Source organism: Lachancea lanzarotensis, scaffold LALA0S02, assembly GCF_000938715.1.
Source record: "Lachancea lanzarotensis genome assembly LALA0, scaffold LALA0S02, whole genome shotgun sequence".
In the NCBI taxonomy this organism is placed as follows: domain Eukaryota; kingdom Fungi; phylum Ascomycota; class Saccharomycetes; order Saccharomycetales; family Saccharomycetaceae; genus Lachancea; species Lachancea lanzarotensis.
This window is the reverse complement of record NW_019212880.1, coordinates 690,695-707,026: the sequence shown is the minus strand read 5'-3', so window position 1 is coordinate 707,026 and position 16,332 is coordinate 690,695. Positions and strand designations below refer to the sequence as shown.

Sequence of the window (16,332 nt, the reverse complement as noted above, 5' to 3'; positions counted from 1 at the left end):
AGTCTGTCCAAAGTATTCCCTAGTGAGACAAACAGATTCGTTCCTTTCTTTTCTTGCACAGGATAGCAACGTGGTATAAGCTTCCTCTTTACTTCAAAGAAATTATTTCAAACTGTTCAAGATTTTCTCTTTGTCATCAGCCGCCAGAAGTTTTAGTACTTCACTCAAACCATTGATGGTGTTTTCGTGATCGTTTCTGATAGATTTGGCCAGATTCTGGGCAAAAGATTCCATTCTCAAACCCTTTAGGCGATCCTCTAATAGGCTGTAATTCTCCTCAATCCATGTGGCAACGACTCTGTCATCGTCTCTGTCAACAGAGGCAGGGTACCATGAGCTGAGTCTGGCAATTTTTTCAAGTCTTTGTGCGTTTGGTAGTTCCGCGTTCAGTCTCTTGACCAAATATTCCTCGTTGAGTCTTCTTCTTAGTCTCCAGAAGAAGAAACGACGGGCTTGAGGCCAATCCAACTCCTTACTAATGACGCCCTTCGCAGTCATACGACCGCTTCTGTCGTGCAAATCGGCGAACTGAACAGAAATTTGGTGATAGATCGGCATCAACACTTTCTCGCGGGCAGCTAGCTTGACAGAAAGCTCTTGGTGCTTCTCTGGGGTTATGTTCGAGCCTTCTAATTGGCTCTTCAAGTCCTTGTAGGTAGGATCTAGTCTAGCCATGGTTGCCAGCAACTTCTCCCTACGGTATTTGATACCAACCATTCCTTCAGGTTCAAGAACACCTGCTCTAGAGTTGATATCAGCGTACATTTCCATCTGCTCCGAGTTAATGGTTGGATCAACCACAACCCAGGAACCACCACGCAATTCACCAGTTGGTGGAATGTAGGTAAAGATAGGTTGTTTGTAGTCCACCAAAGCGTCGACAATGAAAGATCCATACTTCAACACTTCGTTGTACATATCACGCTGACCACCGGAGAAACCTCTCCAATTAGCCAGGATCATCAAAGGTAGCTGCTCACCATAGTTGAAATCGTTGATTGCTTGAGCTGTCTTGAAAGCAGAGTTTGGATACCAGACTTGACCGGCTTCTTGAATCAAGGATTCGGTAGACGCTGGGTTGGCAGGGTCAGCTGGTATCATATTCTCCACCATTCTGGTTTCAACACTGATGACACCAAGTGGAATACCACCCAAACGAGCTCTACCAACAACAACACCCTTGGCCCATCCAGAAAGAGTTTCTTGAAAGGAACCTTTGTCGAAGAGACCGTATTCGAAACCGTTTTCGGTGTCGCGACCTTCAATCAGCCATCTGACGTCGTATGGTTGTTCAGTCGAGGGAGTGAAGTCAATTTCTCTGTCCCACTTGTCATCATTTTCCAAAATAGGCACAGGCATGTCGCGCTTAGCAGGCACATATGATAACCAGTCCATGATCTTTTCAACACCGGCCAGATCATCCTGGGCTGTTAAATGAGACACACCGTTATTGTACATGATTTGAGTACCGCCGAGTTGCAAGTTCGAAGAATAAACTTCGCTACCTAAGAGCTTGTTGATTGCTGGGGCACCAGTTAAAATGATAGGTTGACCCTCAATTTGAATCGCTCTCTGACCTAGTCTGACCAAGTAGGCACCAATACCCACAGATCTGCAGGTAACAAGAGTGATAGTGAAAATGTCCTTGTAGGCCCTAGAAGTGGCACCAGCAATTAAACCAGACCCCTTCAAACATTCAACTCCCAATCCGTCGTCAGCTCCAATGACCGCTTTAATGACATGGCGTTCTTCACCCTCTTCAACAACACGCTCCGTAACCACGGAATTCTCCTTACGCTGTGTCTTCAGCTCAGCCAGACCTTCAGAAGTCATGTACAGATATTGGAAGCCCTTGGCTGGATTTTCTGGGTCATTCCAAGCAACTTTGAATAAAGGCACAAGTTCCTCAGCAATTCCAATTCTGGCACCAGAGTTGGCTGATAGGTAGATTCTTGGAATACCACGCTTTCTAGCGTACTCTGTAACCTTGTTGAAAAAGGCGTCCTCCTGAGGACCGAAAGAACCAATCTTGTACGTTATATCGTTGGCAACAATCACAAATTGACGACCGCGTGGGTATTCAGGAGTCCGAACAGTCACCTTGAAGGCGACCATGCCAATTGTGTTAGCGCCAGCCTCACGATCAATCTCCGTCAACTCTCCATCCTCTTCTTCAATCAGCTCATTAGCGATGAAGAAATCATCTGCAAGCTTGGTCTTTGGAGAGATTTTCTTCCATTGCGAGACGGTAGCCTGGCGGAATAGTTCAGGGAAATCATAAACGTAGGTGGTACCCATTAAGTGAGCTTTGTAGCGCTTTGGCTGTAAAGACTCCTTGGCTGGGTATGGGGTTGCGATAGGTCTTAAGTGCATAGAGCCCGGTTTGTCTAGAGACTTGAAAACCCATTCACCTTGGGCGTTTTTGACTTCGGTGTACAATTCAGTCTTAACGACGTAACCTGAAACATTGTTGATCAAAGCTCTCAATGGAATTGGGGCGCCAGTTTGAGGATCCTTAATTATGATACGAATCTCGGCGGCTGCGACACGCAACCTCAGTAGTCTTTTGCCAAATCTCTCCAGGAAGCCTCCGAAAGCAGCCTCCACATCTTCAAACGAAACGTCGAAAACAGCGGAAAAGTGGATGAATATGTGGTTCAAATCAGAGTTTGAAGTATCAATGACTTCCAAGTTGTCAAGGATATTACTCATCAAGCGATTCGCTTCAGATGTTAGATACTCTTGAATAGTGATATCATCGCTGATACGACCAGTTCTGATTATTCCTCTAGTGAAGAATCTCTTGTCGACAGCGGAGTTCTTACCGGTCGCTTCGTAGACATGAATATTTCTGTTCTCAGTGAAGATCTGCTTAATGTTGAAATTGGACATTCTTCCAAGTTCAAGTTGGAAAGCTAGTGCGGGCTCGATATGACGAATAGTTTCATCCTCAACGTAACCTGGACCTCTGAAAGTGTAATACTTTGGATAAGTGCCATCGTTATATCCAAAAACGAAGGTGATGCGGCGAATTGAGGCATCGACGAGATGCTGCCTGTTGATGTCTAAAATCTCTCTCAATCTTGTCAAAACGTCCTCTTCTGAGTCGAATCCATCTGTGGAAGAAACTGTGACATTGGCAATATTGCTTAGCGTAGCATTGTTACCTGACCTGTCCGGAACGGGTCCATTATGATTGGCTTGGTAGTGAGGAATTCTTTGCAGACCTTTAGAAAGTCCATCATCAACGTCATCCAAATGCTTGGAAGCGACCAAGATACCGGTCCTCAAAGGCTGGTTGTCGCCCTCAGAAATATAAGTCAGGTCTGATACGGAGATTGCCCTGTGCATACCCATCTTACTTTTGACTTGAGGAACAGACGCAAAAGCGGCAGATGGTAACTGGAATTTCCATTCAACGACAGCATTGTTCGCATTGCTGAAGTGTTTCAAATCACCGATCGTGTAAGCTCTGTATGCACGACGGATGTAGACCTCTGCTGCTGCAGCAGCCACGGATGCGTCGCGGTGAGTCAAAAATTGGGTGAGAACATCAAAGACGACATAGTTGGAGTCAATAAGATCCTTCAAAACCTCCAAGTCTGGGTCAGCGCGCTTGTTATCAAAAGCACCATAAGCTGCCTTGACCACTGAGCTTCTCAAGATGTGCTCAATTTGATCAGTCCTTTCCCTGACCGAGGGTAAAGCAGCCTGGATTAGGATTTCCCTTGCCTGAAGTGCAACCTTTGCCGTGGTCTTGGATTCAAGTTCAACAATTTGTTTCAAGGGTTCTGCAATCAAAGATGAAACTTCAGATGACATTTTGCACAAAGGCTGATAATGTCTTAAGATGGCCAAAATCAAGCTGTTCTTCGCCAAAACGCGCGAGTGTGACAAAACTGTCACTACAACATTGTCCAGGTTTTCAGAGTTCTCGTCACGTAGCTTCAAAATAACATCTTCTTCCCTAACGTTAGAACCACTGAAGAGTTTTTCAACCTGGTAATAGTTCTGTAAAAACTTAACGAAGACAGAATGCTCATGAGCTTCCAAACCATTTGAGTAACGGGTGGTGATATCTAGTAAAGGCTCAATGACCGTGCCGAAAAGAGCATCATCCGATTCGCTCAAGGCCTTTTCAAGCATTTTGCCTAACTGGGTAGAAGGAAACTGTGCTTTTCTTGCCAGGGAGCGATGAACAAGCTGTTCCAATTGTTCATCGAGCTTGATAGGCAATCTAGAGTGTAGTGCGGAGGATTGCATCTTCCACTCCGAATAAGGAAGCTGTGGATTTCTCAAGACTTCAATCAACTGCTGCAAAGAGGCATTCATGATGACTTGATTATCATAACCATTCAGAATATTTTCCAGGGTTGATACAAGCGATTTGAACTTATGAGCAGGCTTAGTACCTTCGACGATTGGAGCTCCCATGTCAGGTAGAAGACCTTCAAAGGGTAGTGCGTGTTTAACCTTCGTTGGGTCGTCAAGAGCAAGGATAGCGAGGATGTCTCCAGCAGATACAGTAGATCCTGGTTGCTTCAAAAGTTGAACCACACCACTTTCCTGAGAAATCAAAGGCATTTGCATTTTCATGACCTCAACTTCAGCGTAAGGCTGACCTGCTGCGACGTGCTCACCATTCTCGACCAAAAATTTGACAAGCTTACCGGGGGAAGGAGTGCGGAGCTGAGTAGGATCATTTTCAACCTCAAGCAAAGTAGTCATAGAGTCCACCGACAATCTGGTGGCAGAGACTTCCTCCTTCCAGTAGATCGTGTGTGATTTACCACCTACAGCAATCAACAGTCCGCCATCAGACAACTTACGAACGCCAACCTCACACTTGGAACCGTTGATAAATAAAGTGTAACGATCGTCGGCTGATTTGGCTACGGTAAACTTGTATCTTTTACCTTCATGAATAAATTCAACAGGGTACATGGTCTGAAGGAGGGATTTGTGAGGAATTTGTCCTTTCTGGAGGCTGGTAACAAAAGCCTTACGACCATTTTCAGATGCGATGAAAACCTTGGTTGCAGCTCCACAAATGACAGCTAGCGTAGAATCAGGCTTTTCAGCGGTCATCTTCTGAGAAATGAGGTCATCTAACCAACCTGTAGTAATGGAGTTACCTTCAAAATCTTCCGTCTCTAAAAGCTTGATAAGGTATTCAACTGTAGTTCTAAAGTCACCTCTGATCGAAAGCTCTTTCAAGGCCACAACCATGTGTTTCCTTGATGCTTGTCTATTCTCACCAAATGCGAAAATATGCCCAAACTGCGAATCCGAGAAGGAATGTATACCACCGCTACTAGAAACGGAGAAATAACCCCATACATTAGACGAGGAACGGAAGTTCAATTCATGCAATGAACCACCGGAAGGTTTAAACCCCTCATTTGGATCTTCAGATGTGATACGGCACGCAGTACAGTGACCCTTTGGAATGGGCTTTCTTTGGGTTTGGAGAGACCCTTCCGAACTGAAATCAAAGTCAATTTCACCGGCAGTATGTGGATCAACTCCGTAAAGTAGTCTAATGTCTCTGATTCTATGCATTGGAATACCCATAGCAATTTGAAGTTGAGCAGCGGGAAGATTAACACCAGTCACCATTTCAGTTGTTGGATGCTCGACTTGCAATCTTGGGTTCAATTCCAAGAAGTAAAATTTATCATCATCATGAGAGTACAAGTATTCCACGGTACCTGCAGATACGTAACCAACCAGTTTACCGAGTCTCACAGCAGATTTCTCCATTTCTGTGAAAGTATCAGGTCTGGCGATGGTAACGGGAGCTTCTTCTATAATCTTTTGGTGACGTCTTTGAACCGAACAATCACGACCAAATAAAGATATATTTGTTCCGTATTGATCGGCCAACAGCTGTACTTCCAAGTGACGAGCTTTTCCGGCCAATTTCATGATAAAGATTGGAGAACCGGGGATTTCATTGGCGGCTTGCTTGTATAGAGCGATAAAGTCTTGTTCTCTCTCCACTTTTCTAATACCTTTACCACCACCACCTTCGGAAGCTTTAACCATGACAGGGAAACCAATTTTTTTGGCCTTGGCTAACCCATCCTCAGGAGAGTCGCAGCAACCCTTTTGATAAACATCATCTTGAACCGAAACTAGCCCACTAGCTTCGTCCAAGTAAACTTCATCGACACCGGTACCAGACCATGGGATACATGGAACTTTGGCGTGTTGAGCCACAATAGTGGATGAGATTTTGTCTCCAAGGGACCTCATCGCATTACCAGGAGGACCGATGAAGATGATTTTACGGGGAGAACTTGCCAATTTTTCAGGCAACAATGGATTTTCAGATGCGTGACCCCATCCGGCCCACACAGCGTCAACATCTGCTCTTTCAGCGATTTCGACAATTAGATCGACATTGGCGTAGTTATTGTTGTTGGTTCCGCCGGGAACTTCGACGTATTGGTCCGCCATACGCAAATATTCTGCATTGGCCTCGAGATCTTCTGGGGTGGCCATTGCGACAAACTGAACTGCACGTTCATTTCCAAATGTTTCGTAGGCCCATTTGCGTACAGAACGGATCTCTTTTACGGCCGCGATACCGTTGTTGGCTATGAGGACTTTGGATATAACGGTGTGACCGCCATGAGATTTGACAAGATCCTTTAAGGGCGAATCTTCAGCTTTATCGATGGTGTTTAGACCCAAAAAATTTGGGGAGAGTTTACGATGCTGCGAAGTGTAATCTGTGGTCTCGTATTGCTCCTTTTGGGAAGCGGCAACTTCTGACAGGCTTTCTTCGCTCATTATGGTGCGCTGGATAGTTAAATAACGGGGGAATTGCCTTGCGAAGAACGGATTGCAAACGGAGCGGCGATGAAAAGCGAAATTGAATGGGAAACGGCTAGTTTTCAGTACAACAGACACGAGTCTGTGGGTTCTACCGTATATGTTATAGTTGCTGCTGCGAGGAAAGAAGTTAGTAAAGCGTCCTTTAAGGCTGGGGAATCGTGTAAAAGATGACAAAACCACCGAATTGTGGGATAGAAAGAGAGAGCGAAACAGTTGTGGAAGCGTGTAGTGCTGGAGAACTGCCCGAATGTCGAGGTAGGGCCACCTTTACCGCGTTGTAGGGTGTACCTTTTTTTTTTTTTAAGGTGGCATGGCATAATCATTATTCCACCAAAATTTTGTAATTTTTGTTGGGCCCGCAGAGCAGTGAACCGCCGCGAAACGCTACTGCCTACCCAAAACCAACAAATTGAACACAGGAAGGGGGGGCCCAAAAAAATAAAAAAAAAAAAAAAATTAAAGTGTTTTGAAAAAAACATTGATCACAGTGTACGGACGCAACGTGATACAAGAAACAGCCGCCGATCGACGTACGAGGTGATTTGGTGCGTCTGTCTGTCTTCCAATTGAACTGCCCAAAACTCCTCGAAACCAATTCCCACATTTTCCTCTTGCGCTGAACATACCTAAACAAACGTGCCAAGGACCTGCTATGGCGTCGTTACTGATATTCACTGAAACTAAACTTTCTGAGTTAAAAAAAAAACGCGTGTGTCTGGTGAAAAAAAGAGTATACCACTGCTCTTTTGATCGTGACTAGCTTACAGAGAAGGCGTTTGTGAAGTTCAATGGCTTGAGTTTTGCGAGGATCTGAAAGGAAAAAGTACAAGCCGCCCATGTCGAATTGGCCCACCCTCCCGTCTTATTTATATACCCAGGTTTTTTTTTCCCCTCTCTCGCGGGATAGTGTGCCACAAAAACAGGGGCTACATCACTTTAGGCGTTGAGAAGCCCATCGGCACGTGAGTCCTGCGGCTGTTTCTGGGCAGCTCGTCTCGGGCTCGGCCTGCCCCCTAAATAAATTGGAACAGAAAAACGACGTTTTGTTGGAAAACCCTATGAGAGTGCGTAAATGGGAGGATACACGTGACTCCAGGCAGAAAGATCATGTGACCGTAGGCTCGATGGGCCTCTCACTCAAAATTTGGTATTTCGTTCCAACATCGGAATTTTTGTTGGGAAAATACCTTGACAGGGCCGAATTGTGCGCGGGTTTCTAAGAAGTGACGGAAGAGAAGGGTAAAGAGAGCTTATGGTGATGTCACCTATGTTGGGTAGCGCCGGACAGCGAGGAACACACTAGTGAACAATTGGAAAGAGTAAAGCATACAGCAACCATTCTGAGAGTGACAAGGGCATCAAACCCACAAAGGTCGAGAGCTCAACAACTGCCAATTGAAAGCAGAGATCGTAAGTTATTCAACGGGCCGATTGGCCCGGCGGTAACTGCCAAACTGCAAGCAGTACACTAGGCCAGGTTGGTGAGTCATGTGAGAGAGCTATGTAAGGTATTTCTACTGGTTTGAGGGCTTGTAGACTGCTTTTTTTTGAAGCATTAATGGTGTGTAGTCACTTGTCTTGACGCGGTTCTTAAATGTGCTTTCCGAGTAGTGTGTTCGTGACGTTAGAGCCAGAAAGATACGAAATGACATGTATATTGACATAATCTTTAAATTGGAATTACACGACATTGAGTGTTTGCTGGCATCGAAAGAGGCATAGCGGGAGATCTCATGGCTACTGGATCGTAAATAGCGGGTTGAGCCTTGTGAGAAGTGAACCATTTCAGCCTGGGTGTCTGTTTCATTGTAGATATCTTGTTCGTCGTAGTTCAATTTCCAGAGCGCCAAGTATTATCATGCAGAGCTTGTTTGCATCGTAGGTACATTAGAGATCTCAGGTATCGCGTGTACAAACATGATCACGTGACAAAGGTACAAAACCATTCTTTACCCTCAAAGATGCTGGTAATTTGAGGCCATTTGGATCATGAGGAAGAATAAGAGGCTGGGACTATGGGTTTGGAAAGCCCAGGATCGAGATCCTGATTTTTCCACAAATTTATTGTCAAATTTATATTCTCAAGCACTGGACGCAAACTTTTATATGGCCGCTACGAACTCCGATGTGTTAAGCAGCTACAAAATGAGTTGTTGTGGACCCAAATTTCGATTGGTGCTTGAACATAATTGCTAGGTGGCAGCCCCATAGCTAGAACTGCTACTGGGAAATCATTAGTCACGTGACCACCACTTTGACAAATCACGAACTCACTCGTTTGAATAGCACGAAGGTGAAGCGTTTCAACATCGGCTAATGGACGGCATTCCCATAGAGTGGGAAAACATAGCGACCAATCTACTAATGGGAGAGCTTACGTCCGGCGAGTAAAATGAAGTTGAAATAAGAAGCCACAGAGTAACATGAGCCAGTCAATCTATCAAATAACTCAAAGATATATGAACATCAGCGTGTAAAAATGAAGACCCGGACGCTTGAAGCTACCATTGAGCACACGTATACAGTGATAGATCCGTGTTGAAAGTCAGATTTGGCAGATTCGTCACAAGCGCTCTCGTCTTGCGCTATGGGGAATAGTGACTCTCCGTGCTGAAAAGTATGATTTGTCTTCTTTGCTGACTCGACTTGCCTTCGTTTTCTGGGGGGACTTTTTGTCGAAACCTCTGTCTTCTTAGCGCCAGATCCATGACAGAGCGATCACATACACGTGACGCAATGACAGCGACAGAATTTACGAAATAGTCAAAGAGTTTAGAATAGCTACCGATCTTACCGGAATGACGTTTTTTGTACTGAGTAGCACCACTTGTGGCGATACTATCACTCCGGTAGCAATCCATTGACGTAATCGCACCCGGAACACCCGCTTGTGAAGGAACATTTCCAAGAAAGGTATATTACTTTTCCAGCCTACAAGCTCATATCGCTTATGCTAAATGCACCATAGAGAGATGACTCTAACTCAATAAAACAACACTCTGCATCTTAGAATAATGGATAGAATTACCAAGCTATAGGACGTTTATCTTGCAAAGACTCACACAAGTATCAGAACCTCATCTCATGGTCCGTGCGAGACTAAGGTTGCGCCTCAGTACTCTTGAAAACGTCTTTACCGTACAGAGTGAGGGAGTAAGAATTCAATAATCTGGTAGCTTTCAATCCAAAACATAACGGTGTCGAGGTAAGCTTTACTGGGGACCCTCAACTTCAAGTTCTTGAGCCACAGCATTGGAATCTGACAACGCGTTCGAAGACCCATTTTTTGTTAGAAATTGCTGAAATTGCTGAATTATTTTGTCAATTCTGATCATCTTGTGGTCAATGTGAGAACCCGATACTTTCGTACATCTCAGAGCCGGCCAACATGGTATCTTCTACCTACTCCTGTGTTTTTGGAACTTTANGAAAGTGCACAGGTCTTGAGTTTGGAAGTTGATTGGATCATTGTACTGTTGGAATTGATGGACTATATGGGATAGTGTCAATTGCGTAACCAGAGAGTGTAAGAACCTCTGTCCGTCTAGCGTCAGAAATGTGACAAAGTGATCGCAAGCACGTGACAAGACGACTGCGTCACAAATAACAAGAACCTAGAACAACCATCGATCTAACAAGAACGAGGTCAATCGGACCAAGTGGCACCACTTACAGCGCTCGTATAGCTTCCGGATCAGACCATTTCCACCAAATTGCACCCGGAATGCTTGAAGATTTTTTCATCCGTTGACGACGGAACATTTCCAGGAATTTGTATAAGAAGGGACGTCTTATACACTCCATAAGATCATCCCGCTTATACTAAAGACACTACGGAGAGATAAATAGATCCTATAGACCATTACTATTCAACAGAGAACAAATTATGACCGAGCAAACTAAGCAGATCAATAACTCAGACACTGCTGACGTAGTCAAGCCTCAATATATACCATATTCCATGAGTTCACTAGACCATCTGCAAATCACCGTTTTATTTACTGACACCATTCACGTGACAAAACATTTACCCCACGTAGAAGCCAGTTACGTGAATCCCAAATCCACAAAACAAAGGTCCGACTTCTCGCTCCCAACGCCTCACATACGTAGCTCGCTTTTCAATGAGTTTGCTGCTAAGATCCAAATCACTACATACGAAACCCATTTTTCTATCCCTCTTTCTTTTCCTCTCCCTCCCCTCTTTATCTCCACATACTCAAAACCGAAAACATCGCCAATTCTTCAGCTACTACACTTTCTACAACGCTCCTCTGAGCTACGGCGTTGCATATGTCAACTTCCCACTTTACACACGTGACCTCTCACGATCACGTTACTTCCAGTTTTCCCGTATATTACTTCAGTACTACTTTTACTACTGTCCTGGAAAAATTTTAATGTAATTGAGAAAACTAGACTCGAACTCAACTCTCATCCATCAATCAATTCAGCTCGTTTTAACGACAGAATAGTCAATTTGAAAGCGGTGAAGCGGGTGATTCAACCATAAAACCAATCCGTTTAAAGTCCAAGAATGTCGTGGTTATTTGGTGGACGCAAATCACAAACGTCTGGGGCCGAAGAGAGCTTTCCAAACGATTCAAAATCGCAGGATTCGCAGAACTCGTTAGGGTTCGACCCCAGCCAGGTAACAAATGTTTCGAGCATTATTTCGACCCCAGGGGCTCTAGACACATCGAGATTGCACCCGTTGGCGGGGCTAGAGAGAGGCGTGGAATATTTGGACTTGGAAGAAGAACAGTTGTCAACGATGGAGGGATCCAAAAGCTTGATTCCATCCAGAGGATGGACCGATGATCTTTGTTACGGTACCGGTGCCGTGTATCTGACGGGTTTGGGTCTCGGTGGCTCGTACGGGTTTTTTGAAGGTCTGAAAAACATCCCTCCAAACAGTCCGGGCAAATTGCAACTCAACACGGTGCTGAACCACATCACTAGAAGAGGCCCTTTCATCGGTAACAACGCCGGTGTCTTGACTCTTACATACAACCTCATCAACTCGTCAATCGACGCGTTGAGGGGCAAGCACGACTCGGCTAACTCGGTGGTGGCCGGCGCTGTAACCGGCGCTATTTTCAAATCGTCCAAGGGCCTCAAACCCATGGGTTATGCCTCTGGTATGATGGCAGTGGCCGCTGCCGGCTGGTGTGGCCTCAAGTCTGTCTTGTTGTAAGAAGAAGAAGAAAAAGAAGAAGAAGAACAAGAAGGATAAGAGCTACCCATCCGCCCTGTACGACAAGAGGGCATAAAAAAGAATCCGTCACCAGGGAATCAATCTTTTTTCAAAAATGACTTTTGGGCCCCAACGTGCATAATTATTGCCCTTACCCGCTGTCTTGGGAACGAGCCTTACGCTTCTGCTCGTGATTTTCCAACAGTGTATGTGTTTTCCACTCTATTATCATCCCTCAAAGCCTTCCCCATTGCATAAAGAAACCGGGGCACGATTTTTACGTCATTGTACACTACGCATGCTGGCTGTGGGCTAAAAGCCCGGAGTGAATTACTTCCCCTCCGCGAAAAATCAACCGTATTGGGCTTTTCCATGTCTGACCCTCCGATCTCTGTGATTATAACTGCACTAACTTGTACATAAAGTAATTGAAGCCTGTTACATTAATGACTTAGTCCGCCGCACTGTAAGTAGTGCATGCAGGTTCCTCAGCAGCAGTTGTGGCATAAATCGGTTTCATGAATGGCTTTAAAGTTGTAACGTGGGCTCTCTTGTTGAGCTTTATTTCACCCAATGGCAAAGTCGCATCGTCCTCTGCTACGTGGCCATCTTTATTGTAGTTTGCCAAATCGTTTACCAACTGGTCAATGTCAATTCCAGGATATACTGCATCCTCGAAAAAATCGTCTTGCTTGTCGACCCCAGTAAACAAAACTCTATTTGGGGTGCCAGGTTTGAAAAGCAAGCTTCTCTTGTGGAAAATAGAGTCTGTTGCCAATTCTATAATTCCTGATTTTACATCGAGTGGATGCACTCCGCTATCCAAAAGTAAAGCAGCCATTCCTGAAACAATGGGTGAAGCCATAGAAGTGCCAGAGTATGCCACTGGAGCAAAAGGTGATTTGTTTGCCAGAGAATAAACCTTGACACCTGGTGCAAAAATATCTACACAATTGCCCCAATTTGAAAATCTGGCAATGGTGTCAGTTCTGTCATCAAATGCGCCAACGGTAAGGGCTGATAAGGAAGAAGCTGGACTGCTCCAGCATGCATTGGCATTAGAATTACCGGCTGCCACAACAATAACCACACCTGCTTCTAGAGCTGCTTCCACTGCTTGATTCAAAACAGAATTTCTGAACGACCCCAGACTCAAGTTCGCTACGCATCCTCGTTTGCTTTCTCGACAGTGATTTACTGCAAATTCAATGGCGCTAATGACGGAAGTCAAGTTACCTTGACCTTTAGCATTCAAGGCTTTGACCTCGATCAATGTGACGTCCTTTGCAACTCCAAACGTCTTTGATCCAATCAAACCAGCAACGTGCGTTCCATGGCCATTGAGATCTCCAGGTCCTTCTCCCACGAGATCTGCTCCAAACTTGGCTCTACCTCCAAACTCCTTATGCTCCTTGTGGATACCAGTGTCAATGACATAGGCGTTGACACAAGTTCCCAAATAGTTTTTGTCAAAGTAGTAGCTGAAATTGGAGGCGGCAACGTCAAGGTCGTTAGGATTGTACGGCAATGCAGATCTGCGAGAAATCCTGGCAAGATGTCTGGGAGAAAATTTCTGAGTCCTAATGTCACTCAGCTCATCGTCATCTTCTTCATCGAAGTCATCGTCGTCTTCGTCCTCATCTTCACCTTCATCATCGTTTTCGTCCTCATTTTCCTCTGTATCGTCCTCCTCGCTGTCATCGTCTTTCTCATTTTCATCATCACCGAACTCCGGGCCCTCTTCGGGCAAATCACCGTCAAACACATTGAACTCGACGTTGGGCACAATGTCAGCGATCAGGGGATTCTTGCGGAGTTTCGCAATGGAGGTTGTTGGGAAATCGACGGTGAACCCTTCAAATTTACCGAACGAGAAAGTCTTTAGAATTTTACCTTCTGTGAACACGTTGAAGAAATCATCGTTGAATTTATTCTCGATTATCTTGGCCAAAGTCTTTGGTGCTTTCAATCGAATGAGGAATTCCTCTGCTTCGACGAGCGTTAAGGTTGCTGTTACACCGGTAACCAGTTGCGAGATTTTCATGTCGTGGCTGGTTGAGAAGAGTATTTGAGGAGAAATGGTAAGAAGCTTGGAGAGACATTCGTTCTATGTGTGCCATTGGCTTTTATAGGAGGACCACAGATTCATGGGAAACACTGTGACGCTGACACTGTCGAGACCAAGATTTACTGGCGCGGGTGTCTGGGTGGAGGGGTGGTAGGGTAGAAGGATGGTAATTAAGTGGAAATTACAGCTCTATGTTGCAATGGGTGGAATAATGGAAGGAACGGAAAACTTGGACACTATCTTAATCAACTGCTGAGCACTGGCAGCCCCGTCATTGTCGGTTGCGGTCATGAAATGAAGCTAGTGGAAAGGATCACGTGATACAATCAACAATATCATGTAAGTGGTACCTGGACGCTTCAAGCTCCACGTAAGTATGTTAAGCATCTGGTCTAACTTCGGTACGCAAAAATTCACACGTATCAACAATATGGACAAGTAAAAAGGCTCAAGTGCACCAAATTAACATGCATCACATGACGTCCCTTACAGCCCACATCACTTTTTTCCCATCTGACGCTGATCACACCTTTTAAAGCACGTGACTAAATCTTTTTTTTTTCCTTCTTTCTTTCTTTTTTTTGTCTCGTTCGTCGCGACGGCTCTTAAGTCCGGGTCCCGTCAAAAGTCACTACATACGTGTGTGTCGCACACACTCAATGCCACATTCTACTACTAGGAACGTCAACATCCTACAGTGTTCCGTCACTGCACATACCAGAAGAGCATATAGTCCCAGTGAATCCCCGGAATCAGGACCTGCATTGGGGACTGAAACGTTTTATTCAGTGTTTAAAATAAGAATATTCCATCCTCTCGTATGGAAAACATTATCAAGAATCAGTGACTATTATCGCACCAAGAGACTTGCAGGTAGTCCATTTGAGCTTTGTAAAAACAATTCATCCCCATAAGCCGTCCCCTAAGCTCCCACTATTCTGTTTTTCTTTGCGTTCCAGTAAACCTGGGGTTTTTCGGTTTTTGACCCATTTCTACCATTCATCAACCGATACAGACAACACATCGAAGTATGTAGGCCCCAGACCCTTTTTAAATTCCTCTTGCAAGATAGTATCACTCACTCACTCACTCATCGTCAAACGAACTCCTTTGTGTGTATGGGTGGTCTAATGCGGCGTTAGACAACGACAGAGACCGGAACGAGATGGACTTGACGCTCGAAGACAATGAAAAATCGCTACAGCAGAGAAGCGTAAGAGAGCTCAGAACAAACGAATACGAAGTACAACACAATTGCAGTGAATCATACATAATACAAGAGACATTTGAACCAGTTGCGAAGTTGTATGAATTGGCATAAAATGCATATGATCGGTGTTAAATGGCATCGGTGTAGATTTTGAATAATATTATAGAAATTTGTATAAATAGACGGACTTACCGATAGATTACAGCAGCTGGTAGTACAAGTTATCAACGATTTGATCAACGAATTGGTCAAAAATCATCCAAAATTCTTCTGAAGTGGCTAAAGCGAAGCTTAGAATAGTGTTTAAATAAGTATGAAGATCTTAACAGCTGAAGAAATTGAAGCTCATCATTACCACACACTTTCCGGTGGTGTGAAAGGTGCCGTGGCCGGAGTGATCATCTCCGGACTTATCTTCAAATTGGCACCTTTGAGATTCCCAGCTTTCCGGCCAGCAAAGATGCCATGGTCACTAAAAACTGCAATGTTCATTACGCCTCCCACATTGCTGACTTCGATTTGTGCGGAAGAAGCGTCGACTGCGTTCGAACAACAGATGTACGGTTCCAATGCCACAACGAACGCAGCTGTGGAAGACCACCGTCGCTGGAAACAACTGCCATGGTCTGAAAAATTGATCGAAGGTGTGTCCAGCAACAAGTACAAAATCATCGTTGCAGCATGGGCAGCTTCGCTGTACGGTTCCTGGAAATTGGTGGACCGGGACCCTATCATGACCAAAACGCAAAAAGCTGTACAGGCCCGTATGTATGCCCAGACTGTGACCGTTGTGTTGCTGCTGGGATCCATCGGACTGTCCATGTATGAGGAAAAACAACACCCAGATGCACGCAGACTCGAAGAGTCTCGTCGTTGGGAAAAAGTGCTGGAGCGTGCTGAAGAAGAGGAGGCCAATGCGAAGAAAGCCGGCAAGCGCACGAACGAAGACCGTGTCAACGCCAAAATCTTCAAATAAGCCAGCAAAACCAGCCAAGCCAGCCGGCCTTCTACAGC

The 16,332-nt window shown here is 45.0% G+C and overlaps 4 protein-coding genes across 4 annotated transcripts; 2 read left to right on the top strand and 2 right to left on the bottom strand.

The window, feature by feature from the left end:
* Positions 1 to 102: 102 nt before the first annotated feature.
* On the bottom strand, positions 103 to 6,798 carry ACC1 (LALA0S02e07712g1_1; the record flags this gene model as incomplete). The annotated part of the gene is made up of 1 exon (XM_022773901.1): positions 103 to 6,798. The coding sequence occupies one exon, from the start codon at positions 6,796 to 6,798 to the stop codon at positions 103 to 105; it is 6,696 nt and encodes a 2,231-aa protein (XP_022627380.1).
* Positions 6,799 to 11,380: 4,582 nt separating this feature from the next.
* On the top strand, positions 11,381 to 12,040 carry TIM23 (LALA0S02e07690g1_1; the record flags this gene model as incomplete). Its single annotated transcript, XM_022773900.1, has 1 exon — positions 11,381 to 12,040. The coding sequence occupies one exon, from the start codon at positions 11,381 to 11,383 to the stop codon at positions 12,038 to 12,040; it is 660 nt and encodes a 219-aa protein (XP_022627379.1).
* Positions 12,041 to 12,491: 451 nt separating this feature from the next.
* On the bottom strand, positions 12,492 to 14,084 carry RRT12 (LALA0S02e07668g1_1; the record flags this gene model as incomplete). The annotated part of the gene is made up of 1 exon (XM_022773898.1): positions 12,492 to 14,084. One exon carries the CDS (start codon positions 14,082 to 14,084, stop codon positions 12,492 to 12,494), a length of 1,593 nt encoding a protein of 530 aa, XP_022627378.1.
* A 1,547-nt stretch (positions 14,085 to 15,631) lies between these two features.
* Positions 15,632 to 16,294, top strand: RCF2 (LALA0S02e07646g1_1; the record flags this gene model as incomplete). Its single annotated transcript, XM_022773897.1, has 1 exon — positions 15,632 to 16,294. The coding sequence occupies one exon, from the start codon at positions 15,632 to 15,634 to the stop codon at positions 16,292 to 16,294; it is 663 nt and encodes a 220-aa protein (XP_022627377.1).
* Between the last annotated feature and the right edge of the window lie 38 nt (positions 16,295 to 16,332).